At 52.5% G+C, this 24068-nt stretch overlaps 1 protein-coding gene across 1 annotated transcript; it reads left to right on the forward strand.

Moving 5' to 3' along the window:
- Positions 1-150: 150 nt before the first annotated feature.
- hspbap1 (hspb associated protein 1) lies at positions 151-17540 on the forward strand. The gene is made up of 8 exons (XM_030112750.1): positions 151-178; positions 6674-6872; positions 9342-9526; positions 11365-11501; positions 12660-12831; positions 13279-13362; positions 15026-15136; positions 17079-17540. The coding sequence occupies exons 2-8, from the start codon at positions 6677-6679 to the stop codon at positions 17493-17495; spliced, it is 1302 nt and encodes a 433-aa protein (XP_029968610.1). The 5' UTR covers positions 151-178; positions 6674-6676; the 3' UTR covers positions 17496-17540.
- Positions 17541-24068: the final 6528 nt, after the last annotated feature.

The following is a 24068-nucleotide window of genomic DNA, read 5'->3' on the forward strand; positions in this document are numbered from 1 at the left end:
AACTGTTGTTCTTTGGAGGCCATTTTGGGTCTGCTTGTGCGTTACGTTCGGCTGGTTTTCTACCGCGGGAAAAGAGCCAACATGGAGCAGATTCACTGTGAGCGTTTTCCGCCTCTATTTGGATCATGTGACTTTTGTTTACATCCTGCAGAAGCTCGTCTACACGTGTAATGTAAAGGTGAGTTTTTTCTCTTCTTCATTTCCACGAATCCAGCTCGCTTTTCCGGGATGTATTGATCACAATGAGGAACGTTTGTGATCCGCGACACAATGACTTAAGGAATCAAAATCAAACGAGAGTGAGCAGGTCTTGTGGCGGTTTGAGGTCTTCAGAGTTGAGAATTAGGTGCGTTCACGATGGCAAAGCCAGAGGTAGACGGAGCTAGACGAAGTAGACGGCGCAGCCGTCGGGCGGAGTTAAAAGTCTGCCTCCAACTCGGACAACCATTCTCTCCATGTTTGTGTTTCTCATGACTCCCACCTTGCGGGGTGTTTACAGGCCCGGCGTCAGACTGCGGTCAAGTGAGCCGGCGCTCTGACAAACACAGTCAAGTGAGCCGGCACGTCATTAAGCTGTGCGCACATATTGTGTGCATTACGGTAAACGCGAAACTGAGAGGATTGCGAAACAAACGTTGATCACAAATTAATAATGAACAGGAGACACATGAACACTGTTAATAAAAGCAAAACTGACCAACACAGTACATTAAGGAAAGCTTATGCTAAAGGGGATTTTCGGTCAATATAGGTCAAATGAACAGGGAGATAATGAGCTCAAATACTGCATTCCTCTTAAAAAAAAAAAAAAAAAAAAAAAAATATATATATATATATATATATATATATATATATATATATATATATATACAATATTTCAAGCTAAAACAAAGAGATGTGTCTGAAAGAGACACTAGAGTAATGTGATTCACAAGAGATTTGGAGTTAAAGGGGCTGTATCATGCAAAATTCACTTTTTGTATGTTTTAACCTTGTTATATGGCTATGTTCTCACCAAAAACACCCCAAAGCGTTTTTTTTTCCTTCGTGCCTGCAGGTTTGAGCTTTCCTTGTTGTTGTGCTGCTCAGAGAGGCAGCCCCTCCCACCGTGAAAACGCTCTGTTTCCCACGTTCACGTCACATGGTGAAGATGGCTCCCCTGAGCCCCCCCCCCCCCCCCCCCAGCAGGCCCTCGGCAATCAGCATTGCCGCTTTTTTCTAACTCTGATTATGGAGATAAACTTTGACCATCGTCTGAAAGCAACAGTCAAGCAAGAGCAAGAGTCTGAAGGGTCTGGAGGGTCTGAAGGGTCTGAAGGGTCTGGAGGGTCTGGAGGGTCTGAAGGGTCTGGAGGGTCTGGAGGGTCTGGAGGGTCTGAAGGGTCTGGAGGGTCTGGAGGGTCTGAAGGGTCTGGAGGGTCTGAAGGGTCTGCGCTTGGTGAGTTTCTAACAGGAAAAGACGTTTTCGCGTGTATTTCCGTGTAGAGAAGCTGGAGCTAAAGAGCTAAAGCTAACCCTTAGAGACGCTAACGAAGCGCTGATTGGTTGAAGTAGCTGTCAGTCAAAGTCCACAGGGGGAGAGGCGGGATTTTCAGTGAAACGGAGCGTTTTCTCTTCCGGGTTTCAGAATTAACCTCAGAAAATCTTTTATTTCACACAAAATGACTTTTCCTTTGTGCCAAAAATAAACTATTACCATGTTAAGGCCATTTCTAGGGTTTGGACTAGCTAAAAAAAAGCATGATACAGCCCCTTTAACAGGTCAAAAAACCTGGAAGCTATTGAGGAAAAACTCTTTTTTTCACAAAAATATTAATAAAATGTATTAATTACTTTTTTTGAGCAAACAAAGAGCTGTGTCTGAACCAGAAGCTACAGTAATGTGATTCACAGGTGATTTGGAGGCAATAGGTCATATAACCTGCTTTCCAAGCTTTCCTTAATGTACTGTGTTGGTCAGTTTTGCTTTTATTAACAGTATTCATGTGTCTCCTGTTCATTATTAATAAGGTGAGTTGTGATCAACGTTTGTTTCGCAATCCTCTCAGTTTCGCTTTTACCGAAATGCACAGAATATGTGCGCACCGCTTAATGACGTGTCGGCTCACTTGACTGTGTTTGTCAGAGCTCCGGCTCACTTGACCGCAGTGGTGTCAGGGGGTCAATTAGGGGGGCAATGCCCCCCGCCTGTGCCTCCTTGCCCCCCCCCCCCCCCCAGCTGTCAGAGGGCTAATTTTTTTTCTTATTAAAAACAAAAGAATTCATAATTTCTTTTGTGTCACATTGTGTTAATTCATATTCAGTTACCTGAAATAAATAAAATTTATAAAACAAAATAATTTTAAGTTACGTTTTGACTTCTGTAATGTGACGTGTGCGTGCTGCTGCAAGTGTGGACCCGGCGTCAAGGGGGGGCAGACTGCCTCGCCAACTCAGTCAAAATATAATATTTCATTAAAAAAATTAAGTTTCCGACGGCAGGGTGCCTGGCGACCCGATCCTCAGACACAGAGACTCGCTCTAGGCCACCCGGTGGTGGACACCGGAAGTAAGGGCTGCCGTCCAGCTGAAGAAGGAGTCCTATCGAGCCCTGGTGGCTCATGGGACTCCAGAAGCAGCTGACAGAGGACGGTGGAAGGAATACTTCGAGGACCTCCTCAATCCCGTCGCCACGTCTTCTGTGGAGGAAGTAGAGGCCGAGGTCTCAGAGCTGGACTGAGGTCTCAGAGGTGGACTCGTCCATCACCCAGGCCGAAGTCACTGAGGTGGTCAGTAAGCTCCTCAGTGGCAAGGCACCGGGGGTGGACAAGATTCACCCTGAGTACCTCAAGTCTCTGGATGTGCAGGGACTGTCTTGGTTGACACATCTCTGCAACATTGCGTGTCGGTCAGGGACAGTTCCTCTGGATTGGCAGACCGGGGTGGTGGTCCCCCTGTTTAAAAAGGGGGACCGGAGGATGTGCTCCAACTATAGGGGGATCACACTCCTCAGCCTCCCTGGGAAAGTCTATTCCAGGGTACTGGAGAGGAGGATCCGACCGATAGTCGAACCTCGGATCCAGGAGAAACAATGCGGTTTTCGTCCTGGTCGTGGAACAGTGGACCAGCTCTAGACCCTCCATAGGGGCTCAAGGGTTCATGGGAGTTTGCCCAACCAGTCCACATGTGTTTTGTGGACTTGGAGAAGGCGTTCGACCACGTCCCTCGTGGTGTGTTGTGGGGGGTGCTCCAGGAATACGGAGTCCGGGGCCCCTTGTTAAGGGCCGTCCGGTCTTTGTATGACCGGAGTAGGAGTCTGGTCCGCATTGGCGGCAGTAAGTCGGACCTGTTCCCGGTGCATGTTGGACTCCGGCAGGGCTGAACTTTGTCACCGGTTCTGTTCAGAATCTTTATGAACAGAATTTCTAGGTGCAGCCAGGAGCCGGAGGGGGTCCGGTTCGGGGACCACAGGATTTCATCTCTGCTTTTTGTAGATGATGTTGTCCTGTTGGCTTCATCGAACCCGGACCTACATCATGCACTGGGGCGGCCGAGTGTGAAGTGACAGGGATGAGGATCAGCACCTCCAAATCCGAGGCCATGGTCCTCAACCGGAACAAGGTGGTCTGCCCTCTCCAGGTCGTTGGAGATACCCTAGCCCAGGTGGAGGAGTTTCAGTATCTTGGGGTCTTGTTCACAGTGGGGGACGGATGGAGGTGAGACTGACAGGCGGATCGGTGCAGCGTCTGCAGAGATCAGTCGTTGTATCGGTCCGTTGTGGTGAAGAAGGAGCCGAAAGGCGAAGCTCTTGATTTACCGGTCAGTCTACGTTCCCACCCTCACCTATGGTCATGAGCTTTGGGTCATGACCGAAAGGACAAGATCCCGGATACAAGCGGCCGAAATGAGCTTCCTCCGTAGGAGGGCTGGACTCCCTTAGAGACAGGAAGAAGAGCTCAGTCACCAGGGAGGAGCTCGGAGTAGAGCCGCTACTCCTCCACATCGAGAGGAACCAGCTGAGGAGGCTCGGGCATCTGTTCAGGATGCCTCCTGGACGCCTCCCTAGGGAGGTGTTCCGGGCATGTCCCACTGGAAGGAGACCCCGGGGAAGACCAGGACACGCTGGAGAGACTATGTCTCTCGGCTGGCCTGGGAACGCCTTGGGATCCTCCCAGAGGAGCTGGAGGAAGAGGCTGGGAACAGGAAGTCTGGGCATCCCTGCTGAGACTGCTGCCCCCGCGACCCGGACCCGGATAAGCGGTAGAAGATGGATGGATGGATAAAGCGTGTTGTCATCAAAGTATGACGACTGAGCTCGGGTCCAGTCCCCTCCCTGTATGAACCAGAGCGGTGGGCCAGGTAGCGGTGAGTTGCTCTCCAGCAGCTCACAGCGGCTCCTCTGTGACCGATCTCGTTCGGGTCTCGCGAGTTTTCGATGCCCTACGTAGGTCCTACGTATCAATGACGCCGGGCCAAATCTGGGCGGGGCGGCTCAAAAGTCTTAAAGGTCTGCCTCTGGCTTTCTCATGTCGAACGCACCTATTTATTTCAGATGAGCTGGAAGAGTAGTAGTAACATCACACTAATTACCGCCAAGAGATGGCATGCTTTGTAAATCTCCTCGGGAAATTTCCTTTTCTGCATTAAATTCGTGCTTAGTAATTAACCTTAACCTCGACAGTATCCTGCTGGAAGCATTGAACCATCACTGGATCCACAGTACAGCTACAGTCCGCCTATTATACTACATATTTTATCAACACGTTCATTTTCCAGCGGGGGTGTCGACAGCAGGAGGAGATGAAACGCACAACACCTCTCATTCACAGTGCGACACCAACATTTTTTAACTTAACTGTTTAGATTAGCTGCATTACAAGATTACAGCAAGAGAGCCACTGAAGCCACTCCAACATCAGAACTTCGACATGAGCCCCAAAAATAACCTCAAACATCTTGCCCCATAATGCATTGTGGCACCACCATCACGGCGGCTTGGAGTTCTGGAAGGGTGACCCTGAGGCGGCGGGTTTTAGTGCAAATTCCACCAATCACTGATCAATGTGAAATTAAACCAACCAGCACCATTTAATGGCCGCGACTTTAAGGCCATCCATCATATCTGGTTCATAAATGCACTGAAATTGAATGATGAAGCACCCCACCTGAAGAATATACCAGCTGTGACCGCTGAGCTTGGGCAGCCAGTAAAATAAATAAATAAATAATTTAAAAAAAAAAATATATATATATATATATATATATATATATACGAGGGTGGACCCAAAAGTTCCCGGACTGTAGTTATAACTTTTTATTTTTTAATCTTCGCAATTAATTGAAACTGTCACCTTCAAAATCCTCTCCTTTGGCTTGAATACAACGCTGCACCCGAGATTTTCACTGTTCAGAAGAGTCGCCATGACCGTGCGTAACTGTGCCGGAAAAATAGAACTTCGATTTTCCCTCCCCCGCCTGTATGCCTGTCTTACCTTTCCGCTGCTGCTCCAGTTTCATCTTTGACAACAAAAAGCAGTCGCCCGGGGCCAGATCAGGGGAATATGGCGGTGGGGAGGCTGGCTGGTCACGGTTTTAGTCCAAAAATATGCTTTACGCACAACATTTGGTGCTATTTCTGTGCGTAACGGGGCGTCCTGTGGTCTGCTGTCTGTTATGATGCGGCCATTTCCGGGAGCCTTCATCTCACTGCTTCTAATAACCGCCTGAGGATGATCTGTCTGGATCTCTACAATACTCCCATCAGTTCTGCAATTTCATCAAAAGTCCTGCGTGGATCTACCAGGACGTCTGCTTCAGTTTTTGTGACGTTTTCCTCTGTTCTGGAAGTGGATTGTTGTCCTCTGCGTGCCTGGTCTTCGTGATGTAATCTGATTACTCTTAAAGGGCCCAAACCACTCAAACACCCTAAGAATCCTTCTTAAAGAATGTCTGCAACATGGTGAGTGTTTCTGCCGCTGTTTTCCCAATAAAAAACAAAATGTTTTGACAGAGCGCATATCCGTGGATATCCGCCATCTTGAAAAATCGAAGAGCGGGGTGTCACTCTGTCAACATAAACAGTGACTGTCAGCTGACCGCTTCACGGGGGAAAACCAAACCTGGCACAGTTATGCATGAGGCTATCCTGTAGCGACATCTAGCGGCCAAAGTCGGAAATTCATTGTATTTTTTTATTAATAGAATCAGTCCGGAAACTTTTGGGTCCCCCCTCGTATATATATATATATATATATATATATATATATATATATATATATATATATATATATATATATATATATATATATATATATTTTATATGAATTTTTTTTTTAAACACCGGTGGACTGTAATGAAAGGACATGATGTGCAGCACAGTGCATTCTGGGTAGTAGGACAAAGTCGGAAGGAACAGGCACAGAAAGACAGGGTTAAAATGTGTGGGGGTCAGAGGTCAGAGGTGGAGTGGTGAGGAGGAGCAGGCTGGACAGACGACTGCATGTCGGTTCATGGCTAGCTGCTAGCCGACTAAAGGGGCGGGACTTCCATTTTCAGTGTGGACCAATCAAAGAGCCGGTTTGGTCTTGGTCAGGTTTCACTTCCTGTGTGCTCAGTGCTGGTTTCAGGTGACAGCGCCCCCAAGCAGCAGCTGCTGACCTCCGACTGCGGACTGAAAGCGCTTCCTGCTCCACAGGTCATGGCCGCCTCCCCCTCCACTCCAGCCTTCGGCCCCGAGGAGGCCCGGAGGATTCTGGACCATCTGCAGCATCCGGCCGTCTTCCCGGACATGAGCCGAGACTGGCCCGTCCTCCGCTGGACCGCAGAGCGCCTGGCCCGCCGGCTGCCGGACAAACTCATCCCCTTCAGGCTGGGGAACCGACGGTGGAGGAACGGTGAGCACCGGACCCAACCGGACCCAACCGGACCCAACCGGACCCAACCGGACCCAACCGGACCGGTCAGACCTGTCAGAACCGCTGCCATGCTGGAAGGAATGGAACCATTCCAGACTAACCAGGGTCACATGACACAAACCAGAGCAGGGTCTAGAGAATAAAGGCCGCCACACACTGCAGGATGTTGTCAATCTTCCCCGATCCAGACACCACACACTACAAGACAACAGAGGACAGATCTCACCCGGTCTCCCTCTCCTGGTCCTCCAGTGTGTGTGTCGCTCCGGAGCAGAACACACACCAGCAGGTTCTTCAGCCGAGAATCGGCTCCTCTCTCCTCCAAATCTCGCGACGTCCAACGTGACTTCGTGCTGTTTCCCTTCATTGCTGTTTTTACATTTATCTCCACTTTCAATAATAGGCGGAGAACTCATTCATTCCCTCAGTTCATTCATTCACATCGGTATCGCTCCTTCAGTGCAGCCCCCCACCCCCACCCCCCCCCCCACCCCCCCACCCCCCCCCCCCCCCACCCCACCCCCGGAGCACGGACTGTCAGCACCTTGTCAGAAAATCTAATGTTCCAGTTCAGAAAGGGAAACATAGTTTCAGATCATTTTATTATAATTTATCCTCCACATTTACTAATAATTCATCTTATTAGCTAATCTGTTTGTGTGTTTTTTGTTTTTTTTTTACTTTTGAGTCCCGAGTGCAGCAGTAGAATAAAGTTATCAGCAGACCGGGTCAAATAAAAGCTGCTTTTTTAAATCACCAAATATCTTAAACGATTCTTTATGTCCACAGATGTGATAGTTTACACCAGAATAAAAACAGGTTGAGCTCTGATCAGGTCAGTTTCATTACAGTCCGCTCTCTGAAGGCAGGAGTCAGTGGAAAGTTTTTTTTTTATTTTATTTTTTTTCTTCCCCATTCTTCCGTGATGGTTAATAACGGAGATTAATTAAAACATTGGGATTATTGCAGGACTGGCGGAGATGCAGATATTAGATCGGAGTTTGGGTCTGAATGGAGGAAACAGTTCATCCAGCAGCGACAGGATGAACCATCACTTCCTGTACAGCTGAGTTTAGAGCTCTGGCTTTTCTGTTTCACTGTCATATAGTGAATATATTTCACAGACATATATTCATCCAGCTCTGACAGCTGTGAGTGGATTTTTTTTTGATCAGCAGCACCTTGGTGAGACGGAGCTGTTCAGCCAATCAGGGAGCTTTATTCCGAGGGTGTGGACAGCTCTACTCGGAGCTGATCGGCGCCTCTCGGAGCTCCACACACCACAGGATCTGCGATCGGAAATATTAAACATGTTCATTATCTACGATCTCCCCTTCCGACGCCTCCCGAGAGGCTCCGACCGGAAAACATCTCTCAGAACACACCGCACACTACACGAAGATCGGACCCAAACTCATTTGCATACTCCCGACAGTCGGACCCTGTTGGCTTCGATCGGGAGGAGAAGATCGGGGCAAAACTCGGCCCGATTATCCTGTAGTGTGTGCAGGCCTTAAGGGAACCAAGGCGTGAGGAACAGAGAACGTCCTCCACAAACAGACAGCAGCTGGTGGAAACAGCCAATCAGAACGCTCCGTTATCTCAGCTGTTCAGCTGACAGCAGCTTTACTCGGTGTGACGTTTCTGATTGACCCTGAATGAAGAATAAACTAAAACAGAGAGAACACTTATCATGGATGTATGAAAGAACCAGAGACTAGAAAGACATCGATCTAACATCTTCTGGTCTGAAACGTTCTGCACTTTTACATTTCAACTGAAGCATTTTTTACTTCTTTTTCATGACATTCAAAACTTATTTATTTTCATTTACTTCTCTTTGTTTTATTAGCAGGCCGGTCCAGAGACAAGCCGGTACTGAGACGACCTGGAAACTAGAAACCAGAATATTCAGACGTTGGTCCAGTAAAAGAGAACGACTGAACCTTACCGGAGGGAAGCAGCAGGACTGAGCCCCTGGTGCTCCGCCGGCTTCCTGCTGGCAGTGGACTGACTGCAGACTGTGTGACGGAGGTGCAGACCATTCCAGTCCAGCGTCTCTGAACGCAGACTGTGAGGAAGAGTCTGTAGACCCCTGACCCCCGACCTCTGACCCCCGCATACTGCTGCTACACTCATCTTTAATAATTCAACAGAAACTGTTTCTGACCAGTCCGGGGATTTTCCAAAGCTAGAAATGAGTTTGTAAAGGGCTCAGCCCAAACAGAGGGACGCCCTCTCAGCTCAGCACCCATCAGACGGCAGATCTGTGGAGTCGCTGATCGTTTGTCCTCAGATTGAAGCCTCGTCCATGAAGCCCCGTTACTGACATCAGGTCTCAGGAGACGCAGTGAACCAGAACCTCGGGTCCAGTGCATCTGGACTCTGGATTTACTGATCCTTCATCCTGACTGCCCGCTGACGGCTCTCTCTCCGCCCCCTGTGTAGGTCCCCTGTTCGAGACCCAGTGCTCGTACGCCGAGGCCACGTTGGCCCAGTTCCTCTGCTGGACCCGGGGAGGTGCCGGGGCCGACATGGGCCGTCTGTCCAAATACCCTCGCTCCCAGTTCTGGGCTTACGCTGACTACAAGTACATCGCCACGCTGCTGGCCGACCAGCCCAGCATGTTCCAGGTCCGACCGGGGGGGCAGCTGTAGGACTGGGGGGTCAGTATCGGGACTGGGGGGGTCAGCTGTAGGACTGGGGGGTCAGTATCGGGACTGGGGGGGTCAGCTGTAGGACTGGGGGGTCAGTATTGGGACTGGGGGGGTCAGTATCGGGACTGGGGGGGTCAGCTGTAGGACTGGGGGGTCAGTATCGGGACTGGGGGGTCAGTATCGGGACTGGGGGGGGTCAGCTGTAGGACTGGGGGGTCAGCTGTAGGACTGGGGGGGCAGCTGTAGGACTGGGGGGTCAGTATCGGGACTGGGGGGGTCAGCTGTAGGACTGGGGGGTCAGTATCGGGACTGGGGGGGGCAGCTGTAGGACTGGGGGGTCAGTATCGGGACTGGGGGGGGTCAGCTGTAGGACTGGGGGGTCAGTATCGGGACTGGGGGCTCAGCTGTAGGACTGGGGGGGTCAGTATCGGGACTGGGGGGGGTCAGCTGTAGGACTGGGGGGTCAGTATCGGGACTGGGGGCTCAGCTGTAGGACTGGGGGGGTCAGTATCGGGACTGGGGGGGGGGTCAGCTGTAGGACTGGGGGGTCAGTATCGGGACTGGGGGGGGCAGCTGTAGGACTGGGGGGTCAGTATCGGGACTGGGGGGGTCAGCTGTAGGACTGGGGGGTCAGTATCGGGACTGGGGGCTCAGCTGTAGGACTGGGGGGGTCAGTATCGGGACGGGGGGGGGTCAGCTGTAGGACTGGGGGGTCAGTATCGGGACTGGGGGGGTCAGCTGTAGGACTGGGGGGTCAGCTGTAGGACTGGGGGGTCAGTATTGGGACTGGGAGGTCAGTATCGGGACTGGGGGGGTCAGCTGTAGGACTGGGGGGTCAGTATTGGGACTGGGGGGTCAGCTGTAGGACTGGGGGGTCAGTATCGGGACTGGGGGGGGTCAGCTGTAGGACTGGGGTGATTGACAGCCCTAATGAAAATGTGCTGTGAGATGCTTTTGAAGGTAAGAATAGATGGCGAGATGATCTTCCTCTGTCCCTCTAAGAACCAGAACCATCAGAACCATTTATTCACTCAGACCAGGTTCTGCAGGAGCAGCTTTTCCACGGAGAAGGAGCGTTTTGGAAAAGCCCCCCCTTTAGAACCGGCTGGGTGTTCAGACGTTCCCTTTCCTCTGAGGAACCAGGCCGAAGGAAACCCGCCGTTTTAAAGCCGGTCTTTGAATTGACGCCGTTTGGATGCATCTTGTGAGCAGAGCAGTTTCTTCCTCCTGATGCTGAAGTCATTATGGAGCCATAAACTTTAACTAAACATTGATTTACTTACAATTACCTCCCGCTATTGTTGCAACAAATTCCAATTATCAGCGAATGAAAAGTGATGGAAAAACAAACCCAGAGAGACAAATGATTCCTCTGTACTTTTCATTATTATTCCTTCTTTCTCTTCTTGTTTCGACGCATTCGATTAAACCCTGCGTTCTTCCCGCCGCCGCTCCGTTACCGGCCGTTTCTGGCTGAAGGACATGAAAGCCTCATCCTTTTTTTTTTCCGCCACATTTCTTTATCTTGCCGATGCCTTGCTGTTGGGCGCCCAGGCTCAGTGATTACTGCTGCCATTCAGGCCTCTGAGGCGGGATGGACGCTTCGCAGGAGAAGCGCTGAGATTGACCGGTCTGTCACTCGCCGCCGCCGCGTTCAGTAATGGCTTCATTATTCAGGACGCTGATTGACACGGCTGTTCCAAGATGACAAACGGCGCCTCCAAACCGGGCCGGTTATGGGGTGCGGGGGGGACGGGGGGACGGGTGGACGGGGGGCTGGCTGCTGCTGGACTGATGCAGTCTCTGTCCTGCAGGACGTGAGGTGGTCCCACTTCGGCCTGGAGGGCCGCGACGGCAGACACAGCACCCTGTGGGTGGGCTCGGAGGGCGCCAACACGCCGTGCCACCTGGACTCCTACGGGTGGAACCTGGTACTGCAGGTGGAAGGACGGTGAGTAGTGTGGGGGGGTCGCGGCTCCCCGGCCCTGGGCGGCGGCTCCCGGTGGCCCCCGTGCCCCGGGCGGCGGCTCCCGACGGCCCTCCGGCCGAAGGCGGCGGCCCCCCCGGCCCCGGGCGGTGGCCCCCCGGCCCCGGGCGGTGGCTCCCCGGCCCCGAGCGGTGGCTCCCCGGCCCCGGGCGGCGGCTCCCAGCGGCCCCCCGGCCCCGGGCGGTGGCTCCCCGGCCCCGGGCGGTGGCTCCCCGGCCCCGGGCGGCGGCTCCCCGGCCCCGGGCGGCGGCTCCCCGGCCCTGGGCGGCGGCTCCCCAGCCCTGGGCGGCGGCTCCCCGGCCTGCTGAAGCCGGTGGGTGGAGCGGGAGGAGGGAATGTCCTGGATGGAAGGTCACTCCCAGACCAGAGTCTGATTCCAGGTAGTTTTGTTTACCTGCAGCCCGGGTTAAAGGTCAGGCCGCGGTCACTCTCAAACCAGGCCGGTACTCTTCATCAGGGGTGGGCCGGTTTGACGGACGGACTTTCTGTTTCGGCTCCTCTTCGTAGAGTAGCGAGATGAGAAGTGGGCGGGGCTCCGGCGGACGGACCGATCGGTCCTCCGGCCTGGAGGACACTTCATTTGTCTCAGATCTCAGCAGAGAGACGGGGAGGAAGTGGAGACAGAGAGCGAGACGGCGTCCGGCAGGACTGACGGAGAGGAGGCGGAGCTTATCGGGAGAGCAGCCGGCGTGTCTCTGGGCTTTAATTGGCTCTCGGCTGCTTTTCTTTGGTATCGATCTGAAAATGAGATGAAGTTCCACTCAGGCCGTCGCCGGCCGGAGGTCAGAGGTCAGAGTAGCAGACAGCAGCAGGTTCAGCGTCTTTCTGCCCAATAAAACTGCAGAGATGCAGTTTAAGGTTTCAGGTCAGAGAGACGAGGACTGACGGGGCCGAATCGGTCCGATCAGATCTCCGAGTCTTCGATGAGGAGAGGAAAGCTGTGGTCAGCTGCTGGACGGGAGGACTTCTGCAGTAACGGAGCGTTTGTCTGTTCGGCCGACGTGTGGCGGTAAACATGTTTGTTTTGAGCGAGTCCCACAAAGACCGGGTTCTGACTGGACTGTGGACCAGACGGGTGACTCTTGGCTCTGTGACCTTTGACCTTTGTATGTCGTCCTGCAGGAAGCGCTGGCTCCTCTTCCCTCCGGAGGACACCGATAAGCTCTACCCCACCAGGATCCCGTACGAGGAGTCCAGCGTCTTCAGCCAGGTGGACGTTCTCCGTCCCGACCTGAGGAGGTTCCCGGCTTTCCGAGGAGCCGCCGTCCACACGGTGACGCTGCAGCCCGGACAGGTCAGGACCCCCTGCTGAGTCCTTCAGGCCAGATGACTTTATTCAACAGTTCCTCCCAAAAATCTCTTCATTTGAAATGCTCCAGTGAAAACCAGGAAACTAGCCCCTTCTTCAGTCCCTTTAGTCTCCTTTTGGTCCCCTTTAGTCCCTTTAGTCTCCTTCAGTCTCCTTTAGTCCCTTCAGTCCCTTCAGTCCCTTCAGTCCCCTTCAGTCCCCTTCAGTCCCCTTTAGTCTCCTTCAGTCTCCTTCAGTCCCTTCAGTCCCTTTACTGGATCTCTGTGTTTGCTGTGTGGCGGTTTGGTCTGGAGGCCTGAGCTTCTCCTGTTTGATGGAGGGAGGTCAGTGCTGCCATCTAGTGGAGGATCAGAGCAGCTGCTTCCTGGGTGCAGGAGCTGTTCTGGTTCTGGTTCTGGTTCTGGTTTCCTCACCGCCCTCCTCGCCCTGCAGGTGCTGTTCGTGCCCAGACACTGGTGGCACTACGTGGAGTCGGTGGATCCCGTCACCGTCAGCGTCAACTCCTGGATGGAGCTGGTGAGCCGCTGCTCTGTCTTCAGGGGTCAGGGGTAGGTTTAGGGTCAGGGGTTATAGGGTCAGGGCAGGGGTGGGCAAACTGTGGCCCGCAGCCCACATCCGGCAAGATTGGAACAGAACTGCTCGGCGTTTCGCTGAACCGAGGAGCGGCCGGGCCGCGGCATCGAACGCCAGCCTCCACTGCGTTCCACTGCACAGCCGACCGTCTGAGGGCAGAGGAAGCATTTTACTTCAACCTCCAGTGAGAGAAGAGGTTCTGGAAGCAGCCAATCAGTCCACTCGTCCCCCAGGGGGTCAAACCTCAGCTGCAAAACTACAGAAGAGCCGAAACAGAGTCCGGCCTCAGCGCTGAACGTCAACCAATCAGAGAGCAGCTGCTCATCCTCACTCCAGCAACCCAACAAACACACCGAGCTCAGCGCAGCGCCGAGGCCCCGCCCCTCCGGAGACCTCTGTGCTCCCAATCAGCCAATCCCGGCTCTGATCCACCGCACGCTGCACTGGGAGGAAGCTGAGACACAGGAAAAGACCACAGACCCAACCCCAGGCACAAACACACAGCTGACCAGCGCACGGCCCACCTGGTCCCTTCAGACCTGCTGCCTGGTCCCATCAGTCCCGGTAGGCCTGGCGCTCCACCAGGGGGCGCTGTAGGCTCACAGACGTTCTGCAGCAGCAGGAAGATTCTCTCTGTTCATACTCTGAACGGATCTGCAGCAGAGACTCCAGTCCAGTCCAGTCCAGTCCAGTCCGGACCATTCCAGTCTAGTCCGGTCCAGACCAGTCCAGATCAGTCCAGTCCAGTACAGACCATTCCAGTCTAGTCCGGTCCAGACCGGTCCAGACCAGTCCAGATCAGTCCAGTCCAGTACAGACCATTCCAGTCTAGTCCGGTCCGGTCTGGTCCAGTCCAGACCAGTCCGGACCAGTCCAGACCAGTCCAGTACGGACCATTCCAGTCTAGTCCGGTCCAGACCAGTCCAGACCAGTCCAGTCCAGTCCAGTACGGACCATTCCAGTCTAGTCCGGTCCAGACCAGTCCAGACCAGTCCAGTACAGTCCAATCCGGACCATTCCAGACCAGTCCAGTACAGTCCAATCCGGACCACTCCAGTCTAGTCCAGTCCAGTCCAGTCCAGACCAGTCTAGTCCAGTCCAGACCAGACCAGTCCAGACCAGTGTCTCATCCAGAAAGAACAACAAAGTGGTTTTTCCCTGCAGTCTGGTCGAAGCCTGGATGTCAAAGAAGCCGCTGCGTTTTAAAGCAGCACAACACCAGCGGTCACGTCGCCACCATCAATGCTAATCATGCTAATCATGCTAGCAACCAGTCAACGCCGCAGCAGAGGCGTCAAACTAGCATCCAAGAATCAAGCTCTAGAGCAAGATTCCTGCTGGAAGGACCCTCATCATCCTCCATCAGTGCAGTGGGACTGGAGGGGGACCAGAGGGTCAGGGGGTCTGCAGTCCGGGGATAGGGTCAGGGGTTAGGTCGGGGTTGGGGCTTGTAGGGTTATGGTTTATGGGGTTTCAGGTGTTTGCGGTGCCAGGCGCGCTCCCCGCCGTGGGTTTTTCGGGAGGTGGGGGTCTTTGGTTCTTCCCTGCAGTCAGAACAGGAGCAGGTCTCCGTCCCTGCCGGACTGTCCTCCTGTCTTCCTCACAGGAGTCGGACGACGTGGCGAGAGTCGGCGAGGCGCTGACCAAGACCATCGTCTGCGCGCTGAAGAGCGCCAGGAGCGACGACAACACGGACGACTGGCTGAACCCCACCGAGGTGAGAACCTGAACCTGGAGCAGACAGCGCTACAGGAGGGGGGGCTCAGGGGGGGTTCAGGGGGTTCAGGGCGGGGATCAGGGGGTTCAGGGGGCTTGGGGGGCTCAGGGGGGGTTCAGGGCGGGGATCAGGGGGCTCAGGGGGGGTTCAGGGGGGACTCAGGGAGGGGCTCAGGGGGGACTCAGGGAGGGGTTCAGGGGGGACTCAGGGAGGGGCTCAGGGGGGACTCAGGGAGGGGTTCAGGGGGGACTCAGGGAGGGGCTCAGGGGGTTCAGGGCGGGGCTCAGGGGGGACTCAGGGGGGGCTCAGGGGGGGCTCAGGGGGTTCAGGGGATTCAGGGCGGGGATCAGGGGGTTCAGGGGGCTTGGGGGGCTCAGGGGGGGTTCAGGGGGTTCAGGGCGGGGATCAGGGGGTTCAGGGGGCTTGGGGGGCTCAGGGGGGGTTCAGGGGGGACTCAGGGTGGGGCTCAGGGGGTGTTCAGGGCGGGGATCAGGGGGTTCAGGGGGCTTGGGGGGCTCAGGGGGGGTTCAGGGGGGTTCAGGGTGGGGCTCAGGGGGTGTTCAGGGGGCTCAGGGGGGTTCAGGGGGTTCAGGGCGGGGCTCAAGGGGGATTCAGGGAGGGGCTCAGGGGGAGTTCAGGGGGTTCAGGGGGGGCTCAGGGAGGGGTTCAGGGGACTCAGGGGGGGTTCAGGGGATTCAGGGCGGGGATCAGGGGGTTCAGGGGGCTTGGGGGCTCAGGGGGGGTTCAGGGGGGGTTCAGGGTGGGGCTCAGGGGGTGTTCAGGGGGCTCAGGGGGGTTCAGGGGGTTCAGGGCGGGGCTCAAGGGGGATTCAGGGAGGGGCTCAGGGGGAGTTCAGGGGGTTCAGGGGGGGCTCAGGGAGGGGTTCAGGGGACTCAGGGGGGGTTCAGGGGATTCAGGGCGGGGATCAGGGGGTTCAGGGGGCTCAGGGGTGGGGCTACAACATAGAAAGATCCAATCCCATCATTTTGATGATAAAGCTATAAAATTGTGACACATTGGTCATTTTTATGGCGTTAAATATTCGATGAAGACTAATATAAAACGAGGATAAATGAAAGTTTTCTGAGGAATTGTTGGTTTTCTCTAAAAGTTTCTTCACATGACTGTTTATTGGAACATACGTAAAATCCTAAACCTCATGTTGGACTTGAATCTGTTGTTTTTTGGAGTTTAGAGGGAAACAGCGTCTCGCTGGGTCAGCTGGGTCAGGTGGGTCAGGTGGGTCAGCTGGGTCAGGTGGGTCAGCTGGGTCAGGTGGGTCAGCTGGGTCAGCTGGGTCAGGTGGGTCAGCTGGGTCAGGTGGGTCAGCTGGGTCAGGTGGGTCAGCTGGGTCAGGTGGGTCAGGTGGGTCAGGTGGGTCAGCTGGGTCAGGTGGGTCAGCTGGGTCAGCTGGGTCAGGTGGGTCAGCTGGGTCAGGTGGGTCAGCTGGGTCAGGTGGGTCAGGTGGGTCAGCTGGGTCAGGTGGGTCAGCTGGGTCAGCTGGGTCAGGTGGGTCAGCTGGGTCAGGTGGGTCAGCTGGGTAAAGTGAATCCAGATTCCTCCCTCCGGCCGCTCAGCCCAGAGTTCCCCCGAAGAAAACTGGCCTGAAGCCAGAAACAGGTTAAAGATCAGAAATGAAGCAAAAACACAAACTGAACACAGATGTAGATACATAGATACTCACAGATACATAGATACTCATAGCTACATAGATACTCATAGATACTCATAGTTACAGTCCAGACCTGCTGCATCACTTCTGTTTGCTTTCAGAGCCCATTTTAAAAAGTTTTTCCAGCTGCTGAGAATTCCCCCAGACGTCAGATCAGCTTCAGCAGCAGGTCCACCGTGGGCTGTCAGCAGTGAGTTTAGCTTCTGAGGTGTGTGTGTGTGTGTGTGTGTGTGTGTGTGTGTGTGTGTGTGTGTGTGTGTGTGTGTGCAGGAGGGAGCGTCCCCCCACAGTGACAACATGCAGCTGGTCAGCCTGGCGGTGGCGGCCTGCGCTGCCAGACGGGGGCGCCGTCCGGGCCGGGGAGTCAAGCGGGACTCGGACGGACACGTCAGGAAACGGCGGGGTTCTGCAGCGGCTTTCCGTGTTCCCTACGGACCCCACCTCCTCCCGGTGCCCCGGCGGGAGGAGCAGGAGCAGGAGGAGAGCCGGGCAGAGGAGGAGCAGGAGGAGCCAGCAGGTTCACGAGGCTCTGCGGAGGAGCTCTCCTCAGGACGGACCACCGTCTCCACCAACGACCTGCTGGACTGTCTGCTGCACCCAGAGGTCATCAGCCGAGTCACCCAGCTGCTCCTGGAGAGACACGCCCCCACGCACCGACCCCCTGACCCCACTGACCCCCCCTACTGACCCCCCACTGACCCCACTGACCCCCCCTACTGACCCCCCACTGACCCCACTGACCCCCCGCTGACCCTACTGACCCCCTACTGACCCCACTGACCCCCTACTGACCCCCTACTGACCCCACTGACCCCCTACTGACCCTACTGACCCCCTACTGACCCCCTACTGACCCCCTACTGACCCCACTGACCCCCTACTGACCCCCTACTGACCCCCTACTGACCCCACTGACCCCCTACTGACCCTACTGACCCCCTACTGACCCCACTGACCCCCTACTGACCCCATTGACCCCCTACTGACCCCCTACTGACCCTACTGACCCCCTACTGACCCCATTGACCCTACTGACCCCACTGACCCCCTACTGACCCCACTGACCCCCCACTGACCCCCTACTGACCCCCTACTGACCCCACTGACCCCCTACTGACCCCATTGACCCCCTACTGACCCCCCACTGACCCTACTGACCCCACTGACCCCCTACTGACCCCACTGACCCCCCACTGACCCCCTACTGACCCCCTACTGACCCCCCACTGACCCCCCGCTGACCCTACTGACCCCCTACTGACCCCACTGACCCCACTGACCCCCCCACTGACCCCACTGACCCCCCTACTGACCCCACTGACCCCCTACTGACCCCCCACTGACCCCACTGACCCCCCACTGACCCCACTGACCCCCCACTGACCCCCCACTGACCCTCAGACCAGCCGGTCAGGACTGATACCAGACCAGAGGAACCAGAGACTTTTCAAGCTCTGAGGGTCAAAATGCCTGGAGAGCTGCTGCAAACCAGATGAATGAATGAATGAATGAATGAGGGACGTTTGCTCTTCTCAACCTGAAGTCTGTGATCAGTGGCTCCAGCCTCACGCTGCCAGTGCTGCGTGGCGTGAACAGAGGACCTGACTCCTCCGTTTGCCTCATTTCTTCAAACAGAAATTACATTTTTAAAACTCTGAGATCTTTTGACAGAACCGGCTCCAGTCCAGCAGAACCTCGGTTCTCCTGTCAGATCACGTCTTCAGAACCGTCCACTCAGGAGGAAAAATACATTTCTACTCAAACAGTGATCAGAAAGCTCCGTCTGGCCTGGAGAGGGTCTGACAGGAAGAACGCTGAGACGTTCTGTCTTTCAGCAGAGGAACGTTGAGACGTTCTGTCTTTCAGCAGAGGAACGTTGAGACGTTCTGTCTTTCAGCAGAGGAACGTTGAGACGTTCTGTCTTTCAGCAGAGGAACGTTGAGACGTTCTGTCTTTCAGCAGAGGAACGTTGAGACGTTCTGTCTTTCAGCAGAGGAACGTTGAGACGTTCTGTCTTTCAGCAGAGGAACGCTGAGACGTTCTGTCTTTCAGCAGAGGAACGCTGAGACGTTCTGTCTTTCAGCAGAGGAACGTTGAGACGTTCTGTCTTTCAGCAGAGGAACGTTGAGACGTTCTCCCGGTCCGTCTGAGCCCAGAGCTTCAGTCTCGCTGGTTCCTGAGAGTTTTTGGTTGTTCAGCCAGCAGGAACCATGTTGTGTGAGGAACTGAAGGGAAAAGACATTTTCCAGTCAGAAGAAGCTCTCGAGCTGTGATTGACTCGCTGCTCTCATTCAGCGGGGAAACTGTCTTTACTCACAGAGAACTTTCACCCCTCACAGCTCTATAGACTAAAATAAAGACAAGGTTCATTATCTGGAGCCACAGAGCTGGAAATGAAGCTGGAGCTCCACTGAGGAGACGCCGTCCTGCTGGGACAGACGAGGAGCGGCGTGGAGGTTTGTCCTCGCCGTCGAGAATGAATCAAGAAACGAGCCAAACGTCGGGAGGAAGACTGACGCCGCGCTGCAGAGGAACCCAAGACGTTCCGTTTAAACCAAACTTCAGGTCGACTTGTGAAACTCTTCCTCTTCCTCTTCCTCTCCTGTCACCGTGTGCTTTTTTCTCAGAATGTCACTTAAAACGTATAAACGAAAGACTGTTTTTAAAAAGTGGATGTTTCAGAAACAGAATAAAGGAAGTGTGGTCATTTTGACAAACATCTGCTGATCCAGTTCGTCTGATTTTAGACGGTTTCAGAATAGATCCACTTCCTTCACTGCAGAAAAGCTTCGTCCAAAAACAAGACGTCGGCACTAAATGAGAGGAAACGACAAAGCGAGCAGCGATCTGTCCATGCAGACCGCTGACAAAGAGATCTTACAGTTTTTCTCCACTGGTTTGGCTCATTTCTTGAAACCGAAATGACATTTTCCAAACTCTGAGATCATTTGGCAAAACGGTGACATTTCAGCTCAGCACCAGAGTTCCCTTCCTGGAGCTCTTCTCTCTCCCAGAACCGCTCACTCATCTTTCAAAGCTTCATTTCTTTCCCTTATGAACAGTCAGAGCCTCCAAAACGTAAAGATCCTTCTCAACAGCTTCGGCTCACTTCCCAAAACAGACCGGACGTCAAAAACCCCCTGGACGGTTCAGCAGAACCACGGTTCACCTGTCAGAGATCAGATCTCGGCCTAAACAGCTCACTCAGGGGGAAAAACTGCATTTCTTTCTCAAACAAAAGGTCAGTGTCCTCAAAATGCTTTGTCCTCTTGACATCGTGTGAGCTCTGACAGTCAGAATGTTCAGATGTTTTGTCATTAAGGGCAGAAGAACACTGAAATGTTCCTCCTGTCCCCGTCTGCCTGGGCCCAGGGCTTCACTCATCATGGTTCCTGTCATAGTGTTTATTTTCTTATTTGGGTTTTTTAGCAAACAGAAAATATCGTGTATAAGAAAATGAAGACAAAAAGCATTTCACAGTAAGAAGAACCTTCAGGTTCTGATTCACACATGGCTCTCATACCTCCAAGGAAACTGTTAGAATTTTTATTCACACACAGAGCAACTCCCATCCACCGGAGTTCAATATGCTGTAAAATAAAAACAAAGAAAAAAAAGGAAAATTGTACGTAGCCCACAGTGCTGTAGATGAAGCTGGAGTTTCACAGCTCTCTTCTTCACTGGTCCTCCTCCTCATGCAAACACATCCATGTCTGGTCTTCATGGGACTGAAGTGTGTTTTTCACTAATCTTGACACTGAACAGGTGATTTAGCAGGAGGCGACCGATACAATGAAATGATGCCGATGTGTTTTGGAGAGGACGACCATGAGACTGAGAATCAATCAGTTCAGATCAACGTGACCTGTTCACCTGGGAATTGTGCTAAATCTGTCCTGACTGTGCTGAATCATTTGCAAATATTTTCTGAGACGTTGAGACGAGTACTGAGACATGTCCACTGTGATGACATGAATGAGAAACACCGCTCTGCTGCGAGCAGCTGCAGGGTCGTTTGGAGATTTGTCCACGTTGTTTTGAAAATGTAATTTCGGTTTCAAGAAATGAGCCAAACCACTGGAGAAAAACTGTAATGTAAGAGTTTTAGATCAAGAAATAAATCTCTGTCTTTTAAACTCATCTCAAATCAAGATGAGACATTTTGACTGAAAAGACGAACGAACTCAGTAAGATTTAGAATTTTTGCAGTGTTTGAGCTGCATGCAGGGATTATAGGCCAGGTTAGGTTAGGTTAGGTTAGGTTAGGTTAGGTTTAGGTTTAGGTTTATTTGAGCATTTGAACATTTGGTTAAACCAACTCACACAATCTAGAACAAAAGAAAAAAAAAGGAAACACGAAGTGAAATAACTCAAAAGGAGTAGGCTGAAGCTCGTGCTTATCCATGTCTACCCCGAACACTCCAGTCATTACAGTCTCATAGTGCTGCTACCTGAGAACTCCAACTGCAAATATATCAACGTTTTAATGCACATGGCCCCACCCACAGAACCAGAACCCACAATTTCCACCCCAGCCACGAACGCACTGTCGTGCAGCAGTGTCTGTCCATGGATCGGTTTACTTATCTTGGGGATTAGTTCACTCATTGCTCTTTAGCATATTCTTTAAGTGCAAATATTTTGTATAGTTTTTTAAATTGTGATTCACTACTAGATGTTTTTAAGGTGTTGTCTAATTCATTCCACTAATGCACGCCTTTTCTGGTGATACATTGGCTCTTCGGGGTTGTTCGCATACACTGGACTTCAAGGTTATGTTTCCACCGAAAACTAAATCCTCCTTCTCTTTCTAAGAACCTTTTGGATGTTTCCAGGAAGTCGACTGTAAACAGCCTTATAAATAATTAGCAGGGTTTTCAGCTTTATGATCTCATTAAGTTTTAGAATTTGCGATCTTTGAAACAGTGCGTTAGTATGTTCCCTAAAGCCGGCGTTGTGTTCAATCCTTATGGCCTTTTTGTAATCTAATAAGAGGTGACAAGTGGCTGACAGGCATTTCCCCAGATCTCAGAACAATAAGTCATGTAAGGCAGAATTAATGAACAATACAACATAACAAGGGTTTTTTGGTCGAGTATATATCTACATTTCCTTATTATTACAATATTTTTTTGCTATTTTCTGGCATATGCTGGCAATATGTGATCTCCAGCTAATGTCGTGACGCAAGATCACTCCCAGAAATGTATATTCCTTTACACATGTAACCCAGTTTGGATTTTAGTTCATGTGACCCAAAATGTACATTAAATAAGTAAAAAATGTAGTTAAAAGTCTATGGGTTGAAAGAGTTAAAATTTATTGATGTGATGAAGTGATGAAGTTAAGTTGTTTTGAAAAAAAAAAGAGAGATGATTTTGGTTATTGTTTTCAATGAAAATGTCATTTCAAATGTTCATGTTTTGTGTAAAAATGTATTTAAAAATGTTTGTAAAAATGACCACTGAATGTCCATGATTATGTTTTGTTATTATTATTTTATTGATTAATGTAACGAGTTGAGAGGTGAGATGGGTGGAGTCAGGAAGTGGATCAGGAAGAGAAGGGAGAGGAGGACACGAGGCGAGAGCGGCCTGGTGATGCGTGTGCAGGAAGGAGAAAAGTTGGTAAAACACCGAACTTTTGGGACTGCTGTGGATGTCCGCAGAGAAACAACAAGTTACGGATGTTCATGGTGAATAAGAGCGGTCGCTCCTGAGTCGGGAGGACCGTGTGACGACTCTTCGTGCTGGCAGCGACGGGCCAGTCAGGATGAGGGGCTCGGCACGACTGGTTGGACGGGGAGGAGGACGGCCGGCTCCTCGACAGAAGCTGCTGCAGGGAGAAGGTGGAAGCAGGTGGAAGCAGGTGGAAGCAGGTGGAAGCAGGTGGAAGCAGGTGGAAGCGGCTCGGCGGTTTTTCGGAGCGGGCTGTGTTTGGCGAAGTGACAGCAATTATACTGGCGGTTGGCGTAGACTGGTCTGTGGTTAGACCAGGATGGCGCGGCGATCGGGAGTAGATGAGGATGATGACTTTATGAACTTCGATTGGACTTCTGACGGGAACAGGGTGTGCGAGGGAGGTGGGGGTTCAGGTGCTCGCCAGGTGAGCAGTAAAAGAGGATGGGAAGATAGTGGCAGTGGGGAGGAGGATCACCCGACTGTGAGAAGAAGATCTGAGAAGCATAAGGAAGGTGAGCGTTTAAAAATCAGTCCGGTAGCCCTGTCAGTCGCGATTAAAAAATCGGTAGGGGAGGTGTCAACGGCTAAAACTGTAAGAGATGGGAGTCTGTTATTAGTCTGTGTAAATGAAGAGCAGAAAAAGAAGGCTATGGGTGTCCCAAAGATTGGCAATGCTGCTGTGGCTGAACGGAAAGTTCTAGGTGAGTTCCCAGTGTGGCGAGGTGTTATCACTGGGATCCCAGTGGGCGAGGATCTGGAGAAACTCAAACGAAGTACCAAAGGTGGTGAGGTGCAGACATTAAAGAGATTAATGAGAAATGTGGATGGGCGGAGAGAAGAAAGCTTGTCAGTGTTAATTGAGTTTGAGGGTCCTGCCATTCCTGGCCGTGTACCGACAGGTTGTGTGAGCTATCCAGTGAGGCAGCATGTACCTCCTCCACTACGTTGTTTCAAGTGTCAGCGGTATGGTCATGTAGCTGCTGTGTGCAGAGGGACTCAACGGTGTCCAAAGTGTGGGGGTGATCACAAATATGACGAATGCAATAATGATGGAGTCAGTAAGTGTTGCAACTGTGGTGGGGAGCATGCTGTGACATTTGGGGGATGTGAGGTGAGGAAAAGAGCAGTGGACATCCAGCAAGTAAAGACGATGAATAACATAACATACGCAGAGGCTGTAAAAAAGGTGCAAGGTGGGGCGCAGGGAATGCCAGGAAAGGTGGGAATGGCACAGAACACAGAGCAAGGTGGTGGGCAAGCATTTTCTTTGCAGCAGTTGATTCTTTTCATGTCTTATGTTATTAATTGCTCCACTCAGGCAAAAAATAAAACGGAGAGAATTCGAATCGTGGTAAAAGGAGCTGAGAAGTTTTTCGGTCTTCGAGGGGTCTCCTGGGAGAACATCTCTAAAAAACCAGAGGAAGATGGGAGAGCAGGTGAGGCTTGTTCCCAGAAGCCGTGAGAGTCTTGCAGTGGAATGCAAGAAGCCTAATTGCAAACAGACAGGAATTTAAGGGTCTTATTAATGGTTTTCGTCACAAACCAGAGGTGATCTGCATACAAGAGTCATGGCTCAAGC

Source organism: Salarias fasciatus, chromosome 16 (assembly GCF_902148845.1).
Source record: "Salarias fasciatus chromosome 16, fSalaFa1.1, whole genome shotgun sequence".
NCBI classification, from domain to species: Eukaryota; Metazoa; Chordata; class Actinopteri; order Blenniiformes; family Blenniidae; genus Salarias; species Salarias fasciatus.

Bases quoted from the DNA above. Each gene is read 5' to 3' on its own strand.
- hspbap1 (XM_030112750.1), top strand. From the start codon at position 6,677: ATGGCCGCCTCCCCCTCCACTCCAGCCTTCGGCCCCGAGGAGGCCCGG. The intron at 9,527-11,364 runs GTCCGACCGGGG...TCTGTCCTGCAG, and splicing joins ACCAGCCCAGCATGTTCCAG to GACGTGAGGTGGTCCCACTT. The intron at 12,832-13,278 runs GTCAGGACCCCC...CTCGCCCTGCAG, and splicing joins TGACGCTGCAGCCCGGACAG to GTGCTGTTCGTGCCCAGACA.